The sequence below is a fragment of the Camellia sinensis genome, chromosome 2 (genome assembly GCF_055761805.1).
Source record: "Camellia sinensis isolate YWXY chromosome 2, ASM5576180v1, whole genome shotgun sequence".
In the NCBI taxonomy this organism is placed as follows: Eukaryota; Viridiplantae; Streptophyta; class Magnoliopsida; order Ericales; family Theaceae; genus Camellia; species Camellia sinensis.
The window spans coordinates 80,575,847-80,595,395 of record NC_138962.1 but is presented as its reverse complement, the minus strand read 5'-3'; the positions used below and the strand labels follow the sequence as shown (position 1 = coordinate 80,595,395).

Genomic DNA, 19,549 nt, shown 5'->3' with positions numbered 1-19,549 from the left:
GAATATTTTATTTATGTAAAAAAATTATATTGATCGAATATCGATAGTAACTTTATCAAATCACATTTGTATTAATTAATTATTTTTAAAATCATAATTACTGTTAACATAAATTTAATTTGATTAAATGAGGATCAATATCCAATTATCATAATTTTTTAAAAATATAAAATACTCGACGAGAATTATTGATATAGCTTTTATGATGAATCCATAGTGTCCACAATTCGGACCGCTGAGGAGTTCATCCTAACTAAAAAACGAGTCTCTATTAGCGATCTATAGATTCCTTATTCCTAAATATTCATATCTCTCTGTCTCAAATCACTTACAATTGTTGAATATGTCTTGAAATTTTGAAAATTTCATCCTAACTAAAAAATGAGTCTCTATTAGCGGCCCGTGAATTTCTTATCTCCAAATATTTATATTTCTCTGTCTCAAACCACTTACAATTGTTGAATATATATTGAGATTCTCAAATTTTTAAATTTTCATATGAATCAATCTATTAAATATGTTTTGAAATTCTCAATTTGAGAATCTCATATGATTCAATCCAATAATTGTGAGCTATTCGGAAGGAGGGAAGGAATATTTGGGACATGGGATCTTGCTCCTACCAGCGATCAAAATCATTTCGAATCACACACCACACCTTCCACCCACCCTTTACAGATCACCCTCACCACTGCCCCAAAAAACCAAAAACAAAAAACAAAAATTGCAAACCCTCCCTCCCTCCCTCCCTCCCTAATTTCTAAACCCTCATCTCTTCTTTTCCCTGTTTCAAACCACCCAAAATCAGATTCCAAATTCTACATTTCCACTCATTCATTATCCATAATTTGTGTATATATATATTTATATACTTGAGTGAGAGAGGGAATTGGATCGATAGTTTCAGATAAATCGCATATATATCTATAAATAATTAATTATCATCATCATCGAATGGCAGAGGAAGACGAAACTCAGGGGTCAGAGCTGAGCGATAAGCAGAAGAGAGAGATCGCCAAATGGTTCCTCCTCAACTCCCCCGCCGGCGAAATTCAATACGTCGCCAGAGGTCATTTCTAACTTTTCCTTTTCTTTCCATTCATTGCCCCCCACTCTCTCTCACTAGAAATTGTTGTAGAAATTGTTGCGTTATGGATTTTAATTTGGGTTCAATGTCTTTTTTTTGTTTTTGTTTTTATTTTTTATTTTTTGGGTTATTTGGCAGATGTTAGATCGGTTTTGAATGATGACAATGTGTACAACACGGCGGTTTCGGAAGCATTTCCTCTGTACAATAAGTCTCACTTGATATGCCTCAAAATGCCTGACAGAAGCGGAGATGTATGTCTTTTTTATTATTAATCATTTCTTTGGCCTTTCTTGCACTTATTTTGAGCTCTGATTTGTGGGTTTTCAAACAACTTTAGTGTTTCACATGTGTGTAATTCAATAAGTTTTATAGTCTTTAAGAGTGTCCACTGTTGCCTTGAACTTGTTTGACTGTTAACATATCTTTCTGTCTGTCTGTCATATGTATTTGCAGGTTTTAATTACGCCCTTTAGTGAGATTAATGAGAATGAATATCTTGATCCTAGGACTGCTCAAGTTGCTAGAGTTGATCATGTCAAGCAAGTAAGTTATTTTCATTCTTTCAAGTATGATATGCATTATGTATGAAAGTTGGGGCAACATGTATTCATTGTTTTATTTGATGTAAAATGTACAAAGCACATATTGTCATGATCCTTACCCACATCTAGGGGTAGAGGGCCCCTCCAAAATTTTGAGAAAGTCTACTTTTATACAGGGACATGTACAACCCTTTAAATTTTTTTTTATTCCCGTGTAATGGCCCCCTCCCAAACTCAATTTGGCATGCTTAGAAGTTTTGGAAAACCCGCTCTTTAAATGAGTTTCCCTTTGAAATTTAATGCCACAAGTAATGGCCCCTAAAAAAATTAGTCCTCATGTTAAAAATCCATTGATAGCCACATTTCAAAAAAAAAAAAAAAAAAAAAAAAAAAAGAAAGAAGCTAGAAACATTGGGCTTGTTTGGTTTGTTTTTGGAAAAAATTTTTAGGAAAATTTCTCTACAAACAAATTTTTAAGAGTAATCAAACCAAACAAATTTTTCCAAAACAAATCTCAAAATTTTATTTGGTTTGCTTCTTTCCAAAATCACTCTCTCTCTCATACACATCAAATCAATCACTTTTTTTAAAACTCTCTCCCCAAAATAATTTTTCAAAACCATTTCTGAAAAAAGGCAAACTAAACAAGTTTTCGTACTTTTTATCTCAAAAATTACTCTACAAATACAAACCAAACAGGCCCTGAAATTTTGCTAGAGAATGAAAAGGCCTAATGGAAAAAAGATGAAAATAAATTGTGGAGAAAGACCAAGGTAGCTGATGATTTGAGCTTTCGTTTTTGTGATTTGATGGATAATTTTAACATGCAAAGATGCGATATTCAAGAGAGACTAGACTAGAAGAAACAAAAGTACGAGTACTAGAGGAGATGAATGAAGTGGAGCAGAAAGATAACAATGATATGATTATGGCTATGGACATCTTCAACATGGAGTGTTTCGAAATTTATTATTATCATCAATGCAAAAATGAGATTTGATTTATGCTAAAATAATAGCACATCAACAATTTTTTTTATTTTGATACCCTTTTTTGATTTTCTATGATTATGTATTGTGTTTGTTTTGTTTAATGCACCTTCTATTTATTTTGTAACTTCGACGTAAGTTAATAGTTAGTGAATGGTGGATGATAGGTAGTGAAAAAATAGCACAAAAAATAATATGCTTTTGGAGGAGCAAATACTACGCTAGTGGAGCAACTTCTACCAATTCTGTATAAAGTGCACTTTTTGTGTTAAAATAACACAAAAAAAAAAAAAAAAACCTTTTTGTATTTATCAAAAACAAAAAACAAAAAAACACAAAAAATACTACACAAATGGAGATACTTAATATGCTCATATCGAATATCCAAAAATAGTACGAGTCATTTGAAATACATGGCAAACACCCCCATAGTCATTTAAACTTGTACTAACCCGACCGCTTGAACTTGCCCAATGCCTTGATCCAACCCCCCCCTCATGAAATCTTGGCTCTGCCTTTGTGGACATGCATATGCAAAGTAATACCCAGGGTCAATGTTTTAAAAACTGAATAGGTAAGCGAACCAGAAAAAGGATTGAGTGGACGGGTCATTGGTTCAACTGTGACGTCATAGATATATTAAAAATTATATTTAAATAAAAATATAAGTAATAAAAATATAAATTAAAAAAAAATAAAAATGTTAAATTATCTTGAATATTTCTCCTTATATTTTTTTTATACTAAAAAATATAAAAATATATTTTAAAATATTATTAATTTTAATTTTGGAAGGAAACCAAATATTCAATATTCCCTCCATATGATTTGAATTCAAATGATTTGATTGAAAGAAGAGTAAAAATTTTGGAGGAATATCAAAATTTCAAATCTCCCTCCAACAAATTTGATTGAAATAATTGAATTGAATCCCACATGGATTTTTTGAGTTTTTTGGAAGAATTTTTTTCTTATAAATAAGTAGAGGCTTTCACAATGATTTCAAGACCCTTGAAAGAGAGTTTCTAATCAAAATTTTCATATATAATGTATATACATGTAATAAGAAAGAAAAAAAGAAAGAATGAAAAGAGAGTTCTAAAATATCAAGAAAAAAATTCCAAAATTTTCAATTTTGGCAACCCGGCCAGTTCGATTGAACCATGACCGGGTCATTCGGTTCAGTGGTTCAACCACCGGTTTTATCAGTTCTCTCTAAATACGCTGGTTTTCAACTTTGAACGGTTCAGAGGGTATATTTGGACTGGAACCTCGACTGATCGACGGTTCAATCAGCCGGTTTGGCCTAGTTTTTAAAACCATGCCTAGGGTATTATACATATAAGAAAGTGTCATGTTTGACTTAGGGGTTTGTTTGGCATGTGAACACCCAATCACATCACTCTCTTTACTTTTTTGCACGTTATTTTGTAAAAAGTCAAAAAATCAACTAAAATAGTTAATTCCCAAACAAGCTCTCAAAAATAGACACGTTGAACGTGCTCCGACGCATGTTGGACTTAATTCCAAGCGGGTCTTATTCTTTTTGTTAATTTTGAAGAACCGGCACAATTTAAGCACTTGGGGAACGTGGGTTTCTATTGTTGACACACATGAAATACATTGGTCTAGGCATTAGTTTGAAGAAAATAAGTTGAAGGCCAATGCTTAAAATCAAAACAACATGAAATTATACATAAAAAATGTTTAAAACAGTGATGTTGTCATTATGTTACGGTGTCAGTAGGAGGCACAACATGTTACACCCACAATAGTGGTGTGACAGAAAATCACTAGCATAACACCTGTAACATCCCACCAAAAAAAAAAAATTTGCCACAAGTATTATATGCCCTCTTGCTTTTTCAATTTTTTGTATTTAAGCACTTGCAAGTTTGAAACAGAACCCTCTTGAGTATATAATAATTATTAACAAAATAAATATGAATAAGTGATGTATTATGAATTCATCATGAAATCATTAACTATTGAAAGAAAATATAAAAAAGCTCCCTTCATAATGACTTAAAAATATTATTAAAATATGCCATATATTGGACCATGTTTGAAAAATTCCATAAAAAATAATTTAAAACCCTAATAAATATGATTTTAAAATAAAAATATACATATCGATAAGTTTCCCCCAAGTTGTTTAAGAAAGGAAAAAACTCATGGCTTCGGTTGTCACGACTGTTACGCTACCCATTATACTTGACAACCACGCTATTGCTAGCGCAACCATTACGGCGGCCACAACCATTACTTGAACCTTTGCTCTTTTTAAGTTTAGGAACCTTAACACCTAAAATTTTCAATTTGTTTGGGGATAGAGATTTCTAAAAGTATGCATTTGGATATTTTGTTTGCATACATTTTTTTGTGAAAAATGATTTCTTAGTTTGATATAATAAAATATAACTGCTCGTAGTGAGAAAGATAAATATGTTATTATTTCAGGTATATATTTTGTATGTTTTATTTGTATCCACGTCCCTGTTGTGTCCATGGTCAAATTTTTAAAACTTTCCGGGTCGGTGTTTTCGTGATGTGTTGTGTGTGTCTATGCTTTGTAGGGTAAAAATCAAATTCATTTGACGAAGCTAAGCAATAAATGCAGATTGTAGGATCAGCTGTATAAATCTTTTTTTCCCCCCAATTCAGTTCTCTATTGGGTTTGGTCCTTTATCAAATGATAGGCCGTGGTGCCTTTTTGGCCCATCATTGTTAAACTAATAGTTTTTAAAAGGCAACAGGCACACTGAATAATTTTTTTGTCACTCGAGACAAAACATAATTTTGAATGTATTATTAAATCAGTCTTAATCTACAAGTCATCTATAATAAATTTGTAGATGTGGAATAACATTTCTTAGTGGGGAATGACAGTACAAGATAGTTATATAAGCACATCTTTTCCAAGAATTTTTTTCTTTGAATATCTATGCAATTCAAATTTTGGTAAATAGTTTGTCACAATTTTTACAGGGAATTTAGGGCTCTATGAACCAAAAAAGCTCAAAAATTTTTTTTTGAGTCATTTTGCAAATCTAACGTATATTGTTTTGATTTTAAATTCTGCTCTTATTCATGCAGTTAATTAGTGAAATAGCTGGATACATTTTGATCGTGAATTGCACAAAGCTTCACTATTTTTCACTTTGTTTTAACCTTCTTGTAGCTCACGATACATACCCATTTTTGTGTTCTATTTCAACTTCCGATTAATATTTATATGTTCCTCCATTATTAATTTATGTGATGAAATTCTAAATTGGTTCAGGTTTGTACAGAAGTGAGACCAGCGAGTGACGAAGAACTTCCATCCCCATATATTGAGGATTATCGGTACGCTTTGTGTCTTTCTGTACCATTATATGGGGTTTTATTTTTTAAAACCGTTGGAGAATACTTTTAACCTATAAAAGTTTGACTAGGACCAAGGGTTAATATGTCCTAGATGTCTATAGGTGTGTCCTTTCCAAATAATTCTGTTGTTTCTTTTCTCCACTTAGTTTAAGTTCCTTCCCGAGGACATCCATATAAGCTTATGCCAACCTTATCTCAACACCAACTTGGAGAATTAATTGTTGCAATATTTAATCATATATTGAACAAATGGTTTAGTGATATGCTGTCTTTGATCAGAGTGGAGGTTTAATAAATTTGTCTTCTAGGTGGATGAATATGTTTTTCATTTTGCTAATGAATGTTCTTGACAAAGTGAAAGTGAGACTTGTATGACTGATTTTGGAGGCTTGAGGGAGAAGATATAGCGCATGGCAGAAGTAAGATACTTGTGTGGGTGTAGATTGTAAGCTTATATTTCAAAGATCTTAGTCCTTCAAAAAGGTGAAGATTCTTAGTGGGAATGAGGAGGAATGAATGTGGTTTGTGCAATTGAAACTTAAGATTTGAGTTTTTTTCTAAATGAGTGAGAGTGAAATTCTTGGTGGGGAACAAGGATGGTTACAAAGTATGAAAAGGTACATCGTGCAGAGAATTGTGTTTGTATAGAGCATTTCCTGATATGTTTTTAGGTTCTGGAGGAAATGAAGATTTGATAAGAGATGATTGGATGAAATTGGAGAATTTTGTGGCCTGTTCTCCAACGTTGCAGGAATTTGTTTTCGGGGGGTTGAAACCTGTGACAAACTGTTGATGCAACTTTTCTGTTTTTTATTTTTTATGAACAAAATTTTATTGAAAGTAAAAGGAAAAGGAGTACAAAGGGAAAAGCCAAAAAGAAGATAAATGACAAAGAAAAGGGAAAAACCAATTTACAAAGGACATACTGCCTTCCAGTCTCTAGATAGCATAAACAAAGGAATTCCATTAAAGGAAGATAACCCCGAATTGCTGATTTTAAAAAAAATATAAAAAAAAAGATGATCTTGAAGTCCAAAAGAAGATAAATGACAAACCAATCCCATAAATCTTTTGAATGTTCAGACTTGTTATGACATGTAATCATGGTTTTAAAAAGCAGCTGCAACCGTTACGTAATAGTTGTGGTGGTTACCGCTACCCGTTACGGCCATTATAGTGGTGTGACAGAAATTCACGACCGTAACGGCCGCCACCGATACGTAAAGGCTGTAGCGGCCGTTATATTGCCACTATAGCACCGTTACGACCGTTGCACTTTTTTTTTGGATAAATTACAAACACACTCCCTGAGGTTTACTTAAATCACAAATTACCCTTTGTGGTTTTAGAAATTACATTACGCCCCTTAAGGTTTCTAATTTCATAACAAATAGATCATTTTATTAATAAATCATCAAGTTAATTAACAGTTTTTAATAATATTAAATTTTTATTTCAATTAATAATTCAGATAATTTTATTATTGTATAGGTGAACAGATAAAAATTTTACTTTTTCAATTCATTCTGTTAAATGAAAAATTATGTCAGGGAGATATTTGTAATTTTTCAAACCATAGGGAGCAATTCGTATTTTAAGCAAATCTCAGGGATGTATTTGTAATTTATCTTTTTTATATATATAAATTTGCATATATTGCTATTTTCTCTTTTTATTATGTTTTCATTACTTTTTTACTTAATTATATTTAAATATGAACTTATATCTATTTTTCTTATCTTAAATTTATTCAGCCAAATTTAGATTTCATGTTATGTGCTTTTAATGTTGACATTTTTTATTTTGAAATTCTGTTTATGAGACTCTTATTTTTAATATTAAACTCTTCATTTTTCTTCTTAACAAATCGGAAAAGTTATCCATAATTATAATTAGTAAAGTAAAAAATTAAATAAATTCAGCAATAGAAAAAATCCATAGCAACTTAAAACTAATATAAAAATTAGTATATATTGAAAAGCCCGGTTCACACTTTTCCTTAAAACTCAGGTATTAAGGAGAGGGAAACTGAAACCTTATAACTAGCATAGATCCTTATAACTAGCATAGATGGGGCAACTCCAGGCGATGTGGGACACATTCCAACACACCTTTCTGGACCACAACATACACTAGTCAGATAAACAACACACCAGTCACAGGCCTAATTAAGCTCTGATACCAAATTGAAAAGTCCAACTCACACTTTTCTTTAAAATTCAAGTATTAAGAAGAGGGAAATTGGAGCCTTATAATCAGTACAGATTGGGCAAAGGTGATATGGGACACATTCCAACACACCCTCTTGGACCACAACAAACAATCGCCGGACAAACGGCATACCAATCATAGACCTAACCAAGCTCTGATACCAAATTAAAAAACCCAGCCCACACTTCTCCTTAAAACCCAGGTATTAAGGAATGGGAAACTAGAGCCATATAACCAGTACAGATAGGACAACTCCAGGTGATGTGGGACACATTCCAACACACGCTCCTGGACCACAACATACAATATCCGGACAAATAGCACACCAATTACAGGCTTAACGAAGCTCTGATACCAAATTGAAAAGCCTAGCTCACACTTCTTCTTAAAACCCAGGTATTAAAGAGAGTGAAATTGAAACTTTATAATTAGGACAGATGGGGCAGCTCCATGTGGAATACATTCCAATAGTATATAATTGGATTATGTTTTCAAACTAAACAAAAATACTAAAAATCATTTTGAACCTCACTAAATGTGATTCTGAAATAAAAACATGCATATCAGTATGTTTTCTTAAAGTTGTGTGAAGAATTAAAAAATTTACAGCTCAGGTTACCGCCACCGTTACACTACGGCCATTATATCCCGCAACCGCGTCACCGTTACCACTACTGTTACGGTAACCTCCACCGTTATTTAAAACCTTGCATGTAATATATAAGATCTTCATGTCTGTTTTTTTTATAGTATTTAATTGGTTGAAATGAATACTATTACCCTGTTGTAGCTGATAATGGGAATGTAGATCATTAATAGTTAAATGTCTCTCCAGCTATTTTTATGTTGGCAAGTGATGGATGATGCTTGGGAAGTTTGCAGTTTGATGAATAGTTGGTCTTTCTAAGCATTCTGCTTTAATGAAACTTCAAATCTCAAACTTTTTTTTTTTTTTTTTTCATTTTATAGTCTAATTGATATGAGTGAATGATTGGAGGAATGGTAAGTAAGCACAATGCTTAGGAAGCTTGAGTTTGCAGAATCAGTCGAGTAACCATCAGATTTTCACCTCTTGCATCTAGCCATATCTACCCATATGATTGATCAGATAACCTTGTTAGTCCCCCTAGATGGACCGTGTTTCTGTCAGCTCCTATTACTGGCATTGCAACTTTTTATTTTTCCGTATTGGAAGGCTGAAGGGCAGCAAAAAAAGGAGTAAAATTTAAGATTGTTTTTGTGATAAATAAATAAAGAGTGCAAAAATGAAGCAGAAAACATACAAACATGGTAATTATGGGTATCACAAGAGCATATCTACCATACAGAAATGGGGAGAGAGAATCTACTGATGAACTCTTTGAGATTATTTTCATGATAAATAAATAGAGAGTTTGTTAATGAAGCAGAAAACATACAAACATGAGACCATGCATATTGTAAGAGCATATATACCATACAAAAAATAGAGTGAGAGAGTCTGACTTAACTCTTTAAAGGGGCACAAAAGAAGTGCTTCCGGAAAAAGAAAAAAAAAGAAAAAAACTAGAGCACCAAAAAGACATTGAATATTATGGTTCTTGATTCAAAACACTGGATAGTTCATGAGTTACAACCACATGAACTAGGGTTGCGTTTGGTAGAGTTTTCTAAATATGATTTGAGAATATAGTTGTATTTTGACTTGGTGTGAGTTTTGGAATTATGATTTGAGTGTGGAAAATTTGTTTGGTGAATGAGTTTTGAAAAGAGTTTTGAATTGAGTGGAAAATTTTTGATGTGACATATGATATTTGATATAAAAACTTATAACTCATAACAAAACACACTATTCAAAATTCTATTAAAACTCATAAAAAATTTTAAAAAATTCGGAAAATATTTTTTGTTGAATATATAAAAATTAACACGTGTCAAAAAAAAAATTTGCACTGTTCCGGACGATCGGTGGGACGACCGGTTAGCCTAAATTTTCTTGCCTTCGACCGAGTTTTCAAAAGTGAGTGTGGAATTAATTTTTGAAAGTCACAACCAAACATCATATGCAAACTAAGAGCTAGAATTACAATTCCAAAGCTCTTCCAAACAAAGCCCTTCCATGAGATGTTTGTGGTGCTTAGATTAATAAACGGCATTTTAACTTAAAAATTATAGTTTATGTTTATAAAAAAATATAGCTTTCGAATGGCTCTTAATTCTTATTGAATGTGAGAATATTGTAATTCTTCAACAAAAGTTATAATAGGTAATGGTAAAATTTAAGACAATAAAGTACACAGTTTTAAAAGATTGGTTTGGGATGAAAACTAGGAAACAGGAAATATGAGAAGGCATTAAAATTTATGGAGAATTCAATTTTGAGATGATCGAGTCCGTTGAAATCAATGTTTGTCTTGAGCCTCGTACTGAATGGAAAGGCCATTTCGGACCCCTATGTGGACATATACATAAATTTCACTTGTTAGACATATAAATTCTACAGTGTGTATCTGAGCTTGTGAGTCTCATATATGTAACACATTGTACCCATTTGCATTTGAGTTCACGCGTTTATGAAAGAACAATGTAATAGAAAATGATGAAAAGCTTGGTTCAAGGTCATTGCAGAAGCTTGGTTCAAGGTCATTGCAGAAAGAACCTATAAGTAAAAGATGAATCCATTATTCATTTCTAGGTGGCCAAACAGGTTAACATAGGTGGAAACTTATTCTATATGGACAGGGGTCAATGGGTCATACAAGTCCATCATTGATAGGTAGAAGAGTCTTAACAAATTCTAAACTATGATGGTTTTATATTACCAGTGTAAGATTGAGATGTTTTAGACTTGGGCTATTGGTTGGTTTTGGTTTGTCATGGCATGGTTTTTCTTGCTTGCTCGTTGCTGTTTCCCTTTCTTTATTGATTCACTGAAAAACAAAACAATGATGCATGTTTTCAATGTTCTCAACTCAACTGGCTCATTGAGCTAGATGATGAATTGGTCGGCCATGATTTATTATGGTGCACGTTGTAACATTCCTTTTCCTACTGCCATCTTCTTTTGTGGCAGATGCGTGCTAGATGCAGAACTCATGAAATATGTTGGTGAAGCTTATCCGAAAGGTGTACATTCAGTTTATTGTGTCAGAGGAAAAGATGTGGAAGAACCAGGATCTGATTTTGAGCTTGTTGTGGTAATTTCAGCCGCTCGACATAGCCCACAAAATTTCTGGTGTGCTAAACTGACTCCACTTTATTTGGCCTTATTCTTGTTGCTTAATTTATATGTAAACCATTTTAAATTTTAGCTTGTGTGTGAAAAATTGCTCGAGGTTCTGCCTCATTTAATTGTATATTTATTGACGTATTTGCAATGACACATACTTCTAGTTTCCAAATAACGCATTGAATCGTAGTATTTTTCTTGAGTGATTGCAAGACTTGTTGCTAAATTCTGAGGCATTCTTTGAAAGTTTTAGGTTCTGTTTGTCTTTAGGAATTTGAAATGTATGGATTTGACATTACTCATTCAAGAAAAATAACTTAAATTTACATTTGAGAGTTTAGCTATAGATGTCAAGATTATATTATGTAATTTTGTCATGATAGATTTGGAATCACTATACAAAATCAGTTATTTGAAATCATGCCAAGGATTCTCCTTCTAGCTACAAGGATCCTACTTAAATTACTTATCTTCTATCTCAATCTTTTTTCTTCTATAGTTCTATCCACCTATAATAACTAACACTACAATTTTTAAAAAAAATTCAACCTCAAATCCTTTGATTTGAAATCCACATCCATCCAAACAAACTCTTAGATGTTGTGCGAGAAATTGGATTAGGCTTTGTAGACAAAGTGGATGGTTACTAAAGACTGCCATAAGTGTGCTTTAGACTAACAACCAGCATGAAACATTGACTGAAAGCTTTGACAGCTCTTAATAAATGGCTAGAGACGGGTTCAACTTGCTGCTTAAACTTGTGATGGGGAAAAAATGTATATCCAAATTCAAGAGTCATTTATGACGACTAGCATAATGTTTGTGTGGATTATGACCCGACATTTGTTTGATTCCCAATTCTCTTTTTCTGTGGATTCTCACACCAAAAAGACTTAAATCTTCTTCTTTTTCCTACCAAGCTTGTTGGCAGTTTCTATTTGTGAACACTTCCATTTTCTGTATTTGCCAGTTTCCTTGACAAAGCAAAATTTTGGTTCTCTTAAAATTACAAGTGGTAACTTGCATATAATATTAAATAAACATATAATATTATGAAAGGCAACTTTTAGTTTGCTAATTATAGGTCTTGTGTTCATAGAATTTATTTTCTAATTCTTCCAGTGTGCTATTGTTTATGTTAGATTGTTAAAATTCTTTTGTAGCAATATAAAAGCAGTTGCTCCATTCTACAGAATTTGATCGATCGAGTATGTAATGATAATTGCTGTTACTTAGTCGACCTTGTACCCCTAAATATGTGTTTTCTTTGGAGATGTTGCAAGGTTTTGGTTCTTTTACCATTATTCAGCTATTGTTAATATTTGTCCGTCTATCATACAGCAATGGAAGCTGGCGCTCAATATGGAACGTTGAGTTCAAGGATGATTTACAAATAGTGGATGTGAGAGGCAGAATGCAGGTATGTGTATTAACTTCTGTAATGCACAACCATATATGATTCTTGAATTAAACAGATCTCCTTTCGACGTTTTGTGTTTAGATTAAGTGAAGAATGAATCTATATGCATGGTCTGATATAAACAAACCTAATTCAGTTGTGATTTTCTTCTTCATTCAGGTAGGTGCCCACTACTTTGAAGAGGGAAATGTCCAGTTAGATGCTAAACATGAATGCAAAGATTCAACAATATTTCAGGTGGTTATGAAAACTCACCCACCCTTGATATTTATCTATTTTCTCTTTCAATTTTTTGGCGTGCTACGTTACCATTATGTTTAGTTCCACTGCTCCTACTTTCCAATATCGCTCTTTTCCAAATCCTTGAACAGTTGGACACTGTAGACTTGGTCAGTAAGCAATTATATCACCGAACAAGTACACCTTAATACAAAGGCATCAGATATATTAGGTGCAGATGCCATTTCAGAAAATAGATTACAACTTAGGTTACTTGACTTGTATTCTCCAATCTGGTTATCAAGATCACCCGGAAGATCTTCCAAGTCATGAGCTTAGAATATAGACTGAAGCAGGATGGAATTTTTTTCTCCTAAATACTTCTAGCAAATGAGATCACAGTTGAAGATGCTGATAATTTATTGAACCTTGTGTCATATTTGTCTGGCATTTGCGTTAACTCACAAATTTCACAGGGCACTTCTAACAATTCCAATTAATTCCCTCGCATGAAAATGGTGTTGGGCCGTATAACTTATCTTCATTTTTAATTCCGTGTACCTACATATTTGTGTTACCCAGAAAAGAAAATGTAATAAATAGAAGTAAAAATTAAGAAACACGACTGTGTCAAAGGTACCTGACCTTTTGCGATCTTAGTGACTTGGAGGCAGTCTGCATGTCTACAATATGATTTTGTCCCGAGTGACCAATATGCCTCATTGAATGTTGATTAGATTTCATTCTTTGGTAATCTGTTTTTTTCTCTCTTTGGCTGATATTTTTTATATTTGTTTCAGTCCGCTGATGACTCTGCAATATCTTTGACCAACATTATTCGTCATCATGAGACAGAATACCTTGCTGCTCTTCAGGTTCTGTATGTGTTTCTATTTTAGTCCAATACTTGGAATTTTCTAGGAGGCCTTTACTGACAGTTACATATTGGCAGGCATCCTACTCAAATTTGCCAGATTCCACATTCAAGGTACTCTCTAGACTAAACTGTTTGTGGAAAATTTGCATCAGCCAAATCATTTGAATATTAGAAAAGAATTAGCTTGGATTGTTATAAATGACAAGCATGGAGCCTCTCTAGTTACTGGGCATTCCTTGAAATGGTTACTGCTTGAAAGCCTCAAGGTCCCGCAGTAGTTTAGGAATGACCACCTCACTGATGTTTCCTTTCCCTCCTCAATGCAGGACAGCACTGTAAGGGCTGTTCTGGGGTTGTGAAAGTGCTGAAATTTTAAAAAGAAAGAAAGGAGGAGAAGATAGGTCTAAGAATCACTCCTAAAATCCCTTAAGCATCACACCTAAGGTTTGATTGCATCATACAATTCATAAGAAAGTTTCAAAGCTCTTAAAATTCTCTGAAATATTATGTCTATTGAATTGATAACATTACATGGCTTTATATAGAATTAAGAGACTTTCTAAATTAACTAGAACCAAAAAAGGAAACTTTAAAAACTAATTTAAGACTAAATAAGAAACATAAATAAAACCTAATTAAATAACTTAACTCACAAGACGACTCATGGGTGACCTGTATAACCCATGTATAGAAATTATGAAATTACCAAAACACCCTAAACTAAAATAATAATAATAATAATAATAGAACATGACTCATAACTTCATGAGCCTAAAACATAACTATCTAGGATCCCAAATGAGTTGCTCATCATCCAATGCATGCCAAATCAAAGCTTGGGCCTTAGAGGCATCTCTTCCTCGTCTCTTGTGCACCTTAAGAGGGTGCCGCCACTTGCCTCCACAACCCCCCCCCCCCCCCCCCTCTCTTCACAATTCCCTTCTCAAATCCTTGATCGAAAAGCACACCCTAGAGTTGACCTTGTCTCCATAGGTTAAACGAGTGTATTGTTTCCATGTGGTCAAACTGTGCCAAGCACCAGTCATTTAATTCATGAAGTTGATTAAGTTAAAAAGTGCCGTAATCAAAAGCTTTACTCTTGTTCTTCCACGGTATTATTGAACGTCTTGTCCTTGATGCATCTACTTTTGTACATGAACCTATCACGCTTGAACTGATACCATTTCCTATTTTCTGGAAATGCTACATTTTCTCTGTAGGATTGTAGGAGTCGGATGTAATTACTCGTTCTCTTTCTTGTTTTAGATCCTTTTTTTTTTCACTGACCGGAGATTGTATTGCAGGATCTTCGAAGAAAGCTTCCAGTTACTCGTACTCTATTCCCATGGCACAACACTATGCAATTTAGCCTAACAAGAGATATCACAAAAGAACTTGGAATTGGAAAGTAAATATGATGCTAGAAATATATTGCTATGGTTTCTTCAGATTAATACCGAGTCACGACCATTCGATTCTTTTTGTTTTGTTTTTTTGCTTTTGGGGATGAGGGGGTGGGTGGGGGGGCACTTGTTTGGAATGGGGTGTTTCTTGATGGCTTTTCTCAGTTGCCAACTGCATTATTATATTAGAGTTTTTCAGATTTTTTTGGTGCATTCAGCTGTAATGATTGTTCTTGTTCTGAAGAGTTGTAGAGAACCTTGTGACTGAGTATAATTGTTGCCTATTTATTTCTCTCTTTCTTTTGTTGGTTATTTTTCTCTTTCTAAGTATTTTTGTGATGTCAGTGGAAAATTTTGAAATATAACTATTTTAAAACAAATTGGTATGAAGTGGTGGTAGCTTTGCCTTGATTTGGGTTATGCATTCTTTCTCCTAAAAGCAAAGGGATTATTTAACAAGATATATATTGAGAGAGAACAGGATTTTGAAAGCTGGTAAGACAATGCTTTGAAAATGCAGGTAAATTTTCCATCAAAAATTGGGAGAATTACCTTAAACAATGGTATTTGGAGGAGAAAAAAAAAAAAAAAAAAAACTACAAAAGATGAGAATCCTTTTCACTATAGAAATGGAAACTGCAAAAATAATTACAAAATCATGGATTATTAAGTTATTAATTTTTTATTTTGCTCCTTTACTCGCCTTTTGTATCTTCCTTTTTTTTTAAAAAAAGTAATTAGATATTTGCAATAGGCACACAATCTTTAGAGATAATCAAATATATTTTTTAAATAATATATGTTGAATTTGTTAATATTTTGTTGCAAAACATGCATCCACTAATTCACATTTAAAATATGAAGAAAAAAAAATCATTACAAATACACAACAATTTTTTCTCTCACAAACAGTACATTCAATCAATGTTTTTTTTAAGAAAAATTAATCAATATAAATAATCTTCCTCAATCAATAAACAATTTCCAATTTCAAACATCATCCCATTTTATTTTATGGCTAAATCTTTATATTGACACTGTCATTATTACACTTCAAACATATTAGGATAATAACTCTTACCACATTTTTTTCTATATTTCAAGTCTTTGTTATCTAGTGATGTTTTCTCCATTTATAAAATCACCAAATGTTTTCTCCATACTAAAAGAAAGCTATAGAATTATAAAATCACCGAACATTATTAATCAACGAAAACACAAAATTTCAATTATTACATAGGTTTTAAATATCTAATATAACAATTGTTAATCAATGAAAAAACCAAAATTCCAATTATTACTTATGTTTTTAAATATCTAATATAACAATTGTTGATCAATGAAAAATAAATAAAAAATCGAATAAGCAAAGGGAATGGATAGTTACTGTGTTATATTTTAATATAATTTATAATGTATTATAGTATATTAATAATATTATATAAATAATAAATATTATAAATTTTTTTAAAAAAAAATTTAAGTGTGGCAGCAAATACCATATTTTATCCATTCTTCTTTTCCATATTTTCTGGTTTCACTTATGATGGTAAATTTTTCTACCATCCTACTAACCTATCTATATATCATAATAGAAAAATACTTTGGAGCTCTAATTCTTGAGCTCTAAAGCCAACTTTAATGAGTTGACAATGAGCTCCATCCACTGTAATGTGATGTTTTGGCTTTGATTTTTTTTTTCTTACCACGTCATTAGTGCTCCATTAAAATAACAAAATTAATGCTCTCAATCATTGCTGATCATAATATTATATTAGATATTAATTTTGTTTGTCTGTTGGAGGATCTCTGCTTAAAAAAACAAGAGGAAGGTAAAGTTCATGATAGGAGGATTTCGGAAAGGAAAAGGAGGGAAAAGGAAAGAAAGAACAAAAGGAGAGTGAGAAAGTTTAGAATGTACAGTTTTTTCATGATTTTAATTAAAATATTATGGTGCGTAAACGATAACATCAAACATTCTTATCCTAAACCTGTCAATTGTGTTGGAAGCTGCGTTGATTTGATCCTCTACGACAAAAAATAAATAAATAAAAAGAAGGTAGATTCAAAATTCAACACACAAAAGAGAGAGACAGAGGGTCCTCAAAACAAAAACAAAAACAAAAGAAAAGTGTATTCAAGATTTAACACACAAAAGAGAGAGACAGAGGGAGGGTTTTATCTTAAATCAAAATGATATCTCTTTTTTTGGTTACTCAAATATTTCACAATATAATCGAATCAACCTAACAAAATACCGTTATCAAACTTTATTTATTCTATATTAGGTTTATTCTACACTACTAATCAGAGTATTATTCTTTATAAAAAAAAAAAGAGCTTTTAGGGTTTTCAATCGAGTTTATGGTTCATTCGAATGTTACACCACACCAGGCTACTTCTTGATTTGCGGTTTGAAATTTGCTTCTTCTTCATCAATGTCAGAGTTGAGTAACGACATCTTCAGTTTTCTTTCTTGATATCAGTTCAGTTCCTTCAATTTTTTTCCTAACGATCTTGTTAAACAATATTTAGAATATATTATTTTCTATATTTGTTAGGTTTCCATATTTCTGTAGATTTCCTTATTCTTTACTTTAAATATATATAGGCCACCTCTTGCAATATTTCGTGTTTGGGGTTACTGTTGCGCATGGTGCGCAACAATAACTATTGCACACCTTATTGGGCCCATTTTAGAACCTAATTCGATAATCTAAACCATTCACATTTTAAAAGTTATTGAGTAGAATATACCTGCAAAAAATTACGTCGATCAGATTTCGTCGGCTTTGTTTGGAATGATTTCCAAACTATATTTCTACCCTCATATTCCAACATGATGTTAGGATACCACACTCAAATCACATTTCTACAACATTTACAAAACTCTGCACAAAACTCTGTCTGAGGTGCGATTTTCATTTTTTTTTTTTTTTCAAAATTGGTCTAACCGGTCGTCCCACCGGTTGACCGGAACATTGCAATTTTTTTTTTTTGGCAATTGACATATGCTAATTTTTATATATTCGAAAAAAATATTTCTAAATTTTTAAATTTTTTTATGTGCTTTAATAAAATTTTGAGTTGTATGTTTAGTTATGAGTTGTAAGTTTTTGTATCAAATATCAAATGTCACATCAAAAATTTTCCACTCAATTCAAAACTCTTTTCAAAACTCTTTCACCAAACAAATTTTTCACACTCAAATCATAATTTCAAAACTCACAAACTCAAAATACAACTCATACTCTCAAATCATATTTACAAAATTTTACCAAACGCAACCGTCATCTCTTTCATCAAATAACATTTGCATTGAATTTTATATTTCAAATTACATTTATCTTTTTTTTTTTTTTTTAAATACAAATGTGATTTGATGAAAGAGCCAACGATATTCGATTAACATGATTTTTTATTAGTATATTCTACTCAAAAACTTCTAAAATGTGAACGGTTTAGATTATTGAATTAGACGTTGAAATGGACCCAATAAGGTGTGCAACACCAAACTCTAATAGTTTGATACACAATACAATGACAATATTATTCGACATTATTCAATATACAAAGATCCTCTCTCTTCTCGCTCTTCTCTCTCTTTATACAATTATCTTAACAGATCATATGCAATTTCTTCTGCAATGCATTCCATTGAATCCAAACGATCCACCTCGTCCTCCATTTGCTCCCCATATTTTTTTGCCTAAAAATATATATACTGCGAGAGTAATTTATGTGATTAAATTGGGCAGAGTTATGGGCCGAGGTAAGAGCTTGTGTAGCTCGACATTGGGCCGTGTAGATATTGAGCCATGGCCTGAATCGGGTTGTCTGGACGTAGTCCAATGACAGACTAAAGTTCACCAGTGCAGAGAGCCGGACTGTTTCTAGCCCAGCAGGATACTATCTCGGTTTTGTCCCTTATAGGGTAGGGTTAGGTTAGTTCGGTTAATCGAACTAACAGCTGAGGTAAAAGAGCTAAGACCATCTCACTTGGTTGGTAGTGAGTAGGATATTATCAGGATAGGCATTATCTACGGGAATGAGACTCCTAGGAGGACTCTGCTGAGAATAAATAAAGTCCTACTAGGATTGTGCCACGCAGAATCTATAAAAACTCAAAACAGAACCTATGTACAGGTATCACAATTCTTACTCTCAAATACGCAGAGCTTTTATGTCTATTGTCTATTTCTTGACTTAGGGATCAGAGAG

General features: G+C 32.5%; 1 protein-coding gene across 2 annotated transcripts; it reads left to right on the top strand.

Moving 5' to 3' along the window:
• Positions 1–549: 549 nt before the first annotated feature.
• On the top strand, positions 550–15,624 carry CPA (Subunits of heterodimeric actin filament capping protein Capz superfamily). 2 transcript variants are annotated; one of them, XM_028210951.2, is made up of 10 exons: positions 550–1,069; positions 1,226–1,341; positions 1,544–1,633; positions 5,905–5,969; positions 11,254–11,415; positions 12,751–12,829; positions 12,989–13,066; positions 13,849–13,923; positions 14,001–14,036; positions 15,230–15,624. In XM_028210951.2, the coding sequence occupies exons 1-10, from the start codon at positions 955–957 to the stop codon at positions 15,335–15,337; spliced, it is 924 nt and encodes a 307-aa protein (XP_028066752.1). In that variant the 5' UTR covers positions 550–954; the 3' UTR covers positions 15,338–15,624. The 2 variants fall into 2 exon arrangements, with proteins under 2 accessions (XP_028066752.1, XP_082771041.1); XM_082914915.1 differs by having other exon boundaries at positions 565–1,069; positions 13,849–13,928.
• Positions 15,625–19,549: the final 3,925 nt, after the last annotated feature.